Source organism: Aquarana catesbeiana, linkage group LG12 (genome assembly GCF_042186555.1).
Source record: "Aquarana catesbeiana isolate 2022-GZ linkage group LG12, ASM4218655v1, whole genome shotgun sequence".
NCBI classification, from domain to species: domain Eukaryota; kingdom Metazoa; phylum Chordata; class Amphibia; order Anura; family Ranidae; genus Aquarana; species Aquarana catesbeiana.
The window spans coordinates 9,039,894-9,046,889 of NC_133335.1; the positions used below are offsets into that span (position 1 = coordinate 9,039,894).

General features: G+C 48.8%; 1 protein-coding gene across 1 annotated transcript in view; it reads left to right on the forward strand.

Annotated features, from left to right (window-relative positions):
- The first annotated feature begins 4,963 nt into the window (after window positions 1-4,963).
- The window catches only part of PMEPA1 (prostate transmembrane protein, androgen induced 1), a 77,073-nt gene continuing 75,040 nt past the window's right edge, over window positions 4,964-6,996 (forward strand). Inside the window, exon 1 of the mRNA XM_073607206.1 lies at window positions 4,964-5,405. Coding sequence (XP_073463307.1) covers window positions 5,303-5,405 — 103 coding nt within the window. The 5' untranslated portion in view covers window positions 4,964-5,302. The remainder of the gene's footprint in view (window positions 5,406-6,996) is intronic.

A 6,996-nucleotide genomic window follows, 5' to 3' on the forward strand; every position in this document is an offset into this window, starting at 1 on the left:
GCTATGGGATGCCTTTCCTGGCTACTGTACAATAAGCTTGGCTTGTTCTAGCTACTGTGCGATATACGCGGCCCGTCCTGCCTACTATGAGATATGGGCAGCCTGTTCTGGCTACTGTGGAATATGGGCGGCCTGTCCTGTCTACTGTGGGATATGGACAGCCTGTCCTATCTACTGTGGGATATGGGCGACCCGTCCTGTCTACTGTGGGATATGGGTAGCCTGTCCTGTCTACTGTGGGATATGGGCGGCCCGCCCTGTCTACTGTGGGATATGGGCGACCCGTCCTGTCTACTGTGGGATATGGGTAGCCTGTCCTGTCTACTGTGGGATATGGGCGACCCGTCCTGTCTACTGTGGGATATGGGTAGCCTGTCCTGTCTACTGTGGGATATGGGCGGCCCGCCCTGTCTACTGTGGGATATGGGTGGCCCCTCCTGTCTACTGTGGGATATGGGCGGCCTGTGCTGTCTACTGTGAGATATGGGTGGCCCGTCCTGCCTACTATGAGATATGGGCAGCCTGTCCTGTCTACTGTGGGATATGGGTAGCCTGTCCTGTCTACTGTGGGATATGGGCGGCCCGTCCTGTCTACTGTGGGATATGGGCAGCCTGTCCTGTCTACTGTGGGATATGGGCAGCCCGTCCTGTTTACTGTGGGATATGGGTAGCCTGTCCTGTCTACTGTGGGATATGGGCGGCCCGCCCTGTCTACTGTGGGATATGGGTGGCCCCTCCTGTCTACTGTGGGATATGGGCGGCCTGTGCTGTCTACTGTGAGATATGGGTGGCCCGTCCTGCCTACTATGAGATATGGGCAGCCTGTCCTATCTACTGTGGGATATGGGTAGCCTGTCCTGTCTACTGTGGGATATGGGCGGCCCGTCCTGTCTACTGTGGGATATGGGCAGCCTGTCCTGTCTACTGTGGGATATGGGCAGCCCGTCCTGTTTACTGTGGGATATGGGCGGCCTGTCTTGGCTACTGTGGGATATGGGCGTCCTTTCTACATGGATGTGGGCGGCCCAGTCCAGCTACAGTGGAATATGGGCAGCCTGTTTGGGCTACTGTGGCATACGGGCGGACCGGCTGTCTACTGTGGGATATGCGTCGCCTATCCTGTCTACTGTGGGCAAAGAAACATGAATTGCCCGTGGGACTTTTGATGAGGTGCAACACACTCAATTATAAAATCAATAAGGTAAAGATATATTGGTAAATACAATTTCTAACTGATCAACAGTGACATAAGGCTATGTAGTCAAGCAGATTGGTCAATATATACATATTAATTCCATAGCTATGTACAATGTTTCAAAGATCAATCCATAATAGGTGTGAACTTAAATCCATGTAAACCAACGTGTTTCGTGACATAGCGTCTCTTCCTCAGGGTTTGATGCACACACAATTGTCTATAAAGTAGAAATAGTTTAGGAATATATGACACACATGTATTCTGTTAATGCAAACATTGGGTATCAACCAAAAGGGGACCCATACTTACAAATCTGCAAGACATCAAGGAACTACTACTACTACGGTGGGATATGGCGGCCTGTCCTGGCTATGGTGGGACATGGGCAGACCGTCCCGGCTATGGTGGGATATGGGCGGACCATCCCGGCTATGGTGGGATATGTGCGGTCCATCCTGGCTTGTCCTAGCTACTGTGCGATATACATGGCCTGTCCTGGCTACTATGAGATATGTGTGGTCTGTCTGGGCTACTGTGGGATATGGGCAGCCAGGCCCGGCTACAGTGAGATGTGGGTAGCCTGGCTACTGTGATATGAGCGGCTTGTCCTGGCTACTGTGGGATATGGGCAGCCTGTCCTGTCTGCCATGCATTTGGGTGGACCATCCTGTCTATTGTGGGCTATGGGCATCCCGGCTGCAATGGGATATGAGCAGCTTGGTACGGGGATATGGGCGGCCTGTCCTGGCTACTGTGGGTTATGGGCAGCCTGTCCTGTCTGCTGTACATTTGGGTGGACCATCCTGTCTATTGTGGGCTATGGGTGACCTGTCCCGGCTGCAATGGGATATGAGCAGCCTGGCTACTGGGATATGGGCGACCCGTCCTGTCTATTGTGGGATATGGGTGACCCGTCCCATCTTTTGTGGGATATGGGCATCCCGTCCTGACAGCGATGGGATATAATTGGCCTGGCTACTGGGACATGTGCTTCCCATCCTGTCTATTGTGCGATATGGGCGGCCTGTCCCGGCTGCGATGGGATATGAGAGGCCTGGCTACTGGGATATGGGCAGCCCATCCTGTCTATTGTGGGATATGGGCGGCCTGTCCTGTCTATTGTGGTATATAAGTGGCCTGGCTGCTGGGACGTGTGCGGCCCGTCTTTTCTATTGTGGGATATGGTCGGCCTGGCCCAGCTACAAAGGGATATGGGCGGACCATCCTGGCTATGGTGGGTTGGGGACGTATGGCCTGGCATGGTCCGGGGGGGGGGGGGCGCTCGCTCGTCCATCCCCCTCTTTTCCTGATCTGCCAGGCTGCATGCTCAGGTAAGAGTCTGGTATTGATTTTTTGGGGGGACTCCATGTTGTTTTAAAAAAAAAAATGGCATGGGGGTTCCCCTTAAAACCCTTACCAGACCGACCACTCCATTTTTTTTTTTTGGCGTGGGATTCTCTCTCAAGATCTATACCAAAGGGCCTGGTATGGATCTGGGGGTGGGGCACCCCCATGCTGTTTTTTTTTTTTGGTGTGGGATTCCCCCTCAAGATGCATACCAGACTCAAAATCGGATCCAGTTCATTGATGTCAGACATGAAGTCGCAGGGCAAAGTTGGATCAGAAATCGTGCAACTTCCGTGTTGGATCAGTGGCTAAGGCTGGGCTGCCGTGGGTTTGTGCCTGGGGTCCGGACCTTAGGGTTGTCACCTCATCCCTTTAAAACCGAACACATATTAATTACACAGGTTCTGTGGCTGATTGGGTTGAGGGCAGGCCAGTCAAGTTCTTCCACCCAAACTCGCTCATCCATGTCTTTGTGGACCTTGCTTTGTGGTCCAAATCATTTGGTGGAGGGGGATTATGGTGCGGGGTTGTTTTTTAGGGGTTGGGCTTGGCCCCTTAGTTCCAGTGAAGGGAACTCTTAAGGCATCAGCATACCAAGACATTTTGGACAATTTCAAGCTCCCAACTTTGCGGGAACAGTTTGGGGATGTCCCCTTCCTGTTCCAACATGACTGCACACCAGTGCACAAAGCAAGGCCCATAAAGACATGGATGAGTGAGTTTGGCATGGAGGAACTTGACTGGCCTGCACAGAGCCCTGACCTCAACCTGATAGAACACCTTTGGGATGACTTAGAGTGGAGACTGTAAGCCAAGCCTTCTCATCCAACATCAGTGCCTGACCCCACAAATGCACTTCTGGAAGAATGGTCAAACATTCCCATAGACACACTCCTAAACCTTGTGGACGGCCTTCCCAGAAGAGTTGAAGCTGTTATAGCTGCAAAGGTGCGTGTAAAGGCAGGCGTCCCAATACTTTTGGTAATATAGTGTGTATGTACAGTATCTCCAAAAAGTAAGTACACCCCTCACTCACATTTTCTTCTCATGTGACAACACTGAAGAAATGACACTTTGCTACAATGTAAAGTAGTGAGTGTACAGCTTGTATAACAGTGTAAATTTGCTGTCCCCTCAAAATAACTCAACACACAGCCATTAATGTCTAAACCGCTGGCAACAAAAGTCAGTACACCCCTAAGTGAAAATGTCCAAATTGGGCCCAATTAGCCATTTTCCCTCCCCGGTGTCATGTGACTCGTTAGTGTTATAAGGTCTCAGGTGTGAATGGGGAGCAGGTGTGTTAAATTTGGTGTAGTAGATATATTGTACTCTAGCATCAGTAAATAACAGCCAATCATATCTGCTGGCTGTTTACTGATGCATATTATACTCATAAGTATTGTGTCATTCTATGCCAAATTTTTTATCCACTTCTTATTTTGTATCCACTTCTGATTATAATTTTACAGTATTGTTCTCATTGACTATGAAATATTGAGCACTAGCCCTTTACTGTCACACTTATTTACTATTAGCGCCCCCTTATTGTTATAAATCCCCCATAAGTTCAAAGTTTTCTCACCAAGCACTTTGAGGGGAGCAGCTTTTATTCACTTCATTTAATTTTACCTGTCACTCATAGTGCGGAGTTCTTCTTTTAATCATAGATCACTCACTGTGTTCATTCAGAAAAGGAAGGCCAGTTAATGAAATATTTACCAGCCCCTCCCCCCCCCCCCCCGAAAGGAGAGGATGGAAGCTGGCAGCACTTCATGGGGGGAGACGGGAAGCAGGGGGAATTGGCACCGCATGGGGTGATTAGGGTGTGCCCAGGCACACCTGGCACACCCTGTGCGCACGCCTATGTATATGTAATTTTATATATATTGTTATAGTGAGAGTCTGTATACATGCAGAGGCGCAGCACATTTGTAACGTATTCGTAGCGCGTTCCCTGGATTTACGGTGCAGAAAATTGCAGCACGCTCTACTTTTTTTGCACTGCAATGATGTGAACGGTGCCCCATAGGATTACCTTGATTTTGGGCTGTCTATGCAGCTCCAAATGCATTCAACTGCGTTCGTTCGGTGTGAAAGGGCCCTTAAGACAGAGCAATGATGTCACCGATATCTGCACACAAAAAAAAAAAAATCATTCTGCATCCTTTAAAACTCACCAGAAATTTAATGTCAAAGAAAAAAAAAATTCCAGACAAGTTCCCTCTTGCTAATCTCCCTCTGTTGGCTGCTCTGAGTCTTTACCAGGTGCTTGTCCCTTTAAGAGCAGAGCCCGCCCCTCCGGGTGTTTCTGAGTGGTTTACCAGCCCTGTCAATAAAAGTCCCCCCCCTCCATTGGCCCCGCCCCCGTGCGGTGGAAGGGCAGTCCCAGTCTGGCGCTGACGTCACGGCCCGTCTGGCTGCCTGGGGTTGGATCCAGCTGTAAGGCAATCTCCTTGGACTTGAGGAGGGGGAAGGAGGACAGCGCTGGGGAGTTTACTGACTGCTCTCCTTCCAGCAGCCCAGCCAGGCACTGGGGCAAGCAGGGACTAATCCAGAGCCTGGCACCCACCACCAACAGCCACCCACCCACCCAACCAGCTTCATACAACTACCCCCCCACCCCCTCCAGCCTGGGACTGATACCAAGTAACTCTTCTTCCTCCTCCAGCACCGATCTCCGCCATGTCCCCCCACACCGTGCCCTGTACTGCTCACTGACCCCCCCACTTTATCCCTGGAGCCCCCCCTCCCTCCATGTACAGCTTGATGGGTCTGAACGGTACCGGCACCCCCACCCACTCCAATGTCTCCTGTACATGCAACTGTAAAAGGTCTTTATTCCAGAGCATGGAGATCAGTGAGTACCATTTACTTCTATTATCTCTTCTCCTCCTTCCTGGGGAACTACAAGGACCAGCCTGCCCTGCCTCTCACACGCAGGCTCTTGTAGTTCCTGAGCGGAAGAAGGACTTGTGATGTGCCTGTCTTTACTGCTTCTATGGAGGAGCCGACTTGGGAAAAGTTTCTGTGAAGTTTTCTGTACATTGTATAGGAGGGGGAGGGGAGAGGAGGGCTGCCTGATAGACTCGGCTCACTGGAGGCTCTTCTGATACATTGTAGCCGACATTTCCTTCCTTATAGACTCGGATCTATCCTATGATACATTGTACCCGACATTTCCCTTCCTTATAGATCTGTCCTGATACATTGTACCCGACATTTCCTTCCTTATAGATCTGTCCTGATACATTGTACCCGACATTTCCTTCCTTATAGACTCGGATCTATCCTATGATACATTGTACCCGACATTTCCCTTCCTTATAGATCTGTCCTGATACATTGTACCCGACATTTCCTTCCTTATAGATCTGTCCTGATACATTGTACCCGACATTTCCTTCCTTATAGATCTGTCCTGATACATTGTACCCGACATTTCCCTTCCTTATAGATCTGTCCTCTGCTACATTGTACCCGACGTTTCCTTCCTTCTAAGCTTAGCTCTGTCCTTTCTGATACATTGTACACAACCTTTCCTACCCTCCAGACTTAGCCTGTCCTCTGATACATTGTACACAACCTTTTCTTTCCTTCAGACTAAGCTGTGTCCTTACTGATTGTATACAATCTTTCCTTCCTTCTACACTTAGCTCTGTCCTTTCTGATACATTGTACACAACCTTTCCTCCCTTAGACTCAGATCTGTCCTCTGATACATTGTATCCAACATTTCCTTCCTTCCAGACTCAGTTCTTTCCTTATTGATACATTGTGTACAACCTTTCTTTCCAGACTTGGATGTGTCCTCACTGATACATTTCATTCCTTCTACACTCAGATCTGTCCTCTTCAGTGATACATTGTATCCAAAATTTCCTTCCTTTATAGACTCGAGTCTGTCCTTACGGATACATTGTATACATTTCCTTCCAGGCTCAGATCTGTCTTTACTGATACATTGTATACAACATTTCCTTCTAGACTCAGCTCTGTGCTCCTCATTCTTACACTGTATCTAACCTTAGATGTGTCCTCAGTGATACATTGTATCTAACGTTCCATTCTAGACTCCGCTCTGTCCTCACTGTTACATGGTAACTAACCTATCCTTATAGGCTCGGCTGTGTCCCCAATGATACATTGTGTCCAACTTTCCCATCTAGACTTAATGCTGGCCTCACTGCTTTATTCTACATTTCCTGCTAGACTAGGTCTCTCATCACAGCTACTTTGTATCCAACCTTTCCTTCTAGACGTAGCTGTATCCCCAATGTTACATTGTATCTAACCTTTTTCCTTCTAAAACTTACAATGTATCATTGGGGATACAGCTAAGTCTAGAAGGAAAGGTTGGATAAAATGTATCAATGGGGATACAGCTAAGTCTAGAAGGAAAGATTAGATAGCTGTACCCCCAATTATACATTGTATCTAACCTTTCCTTC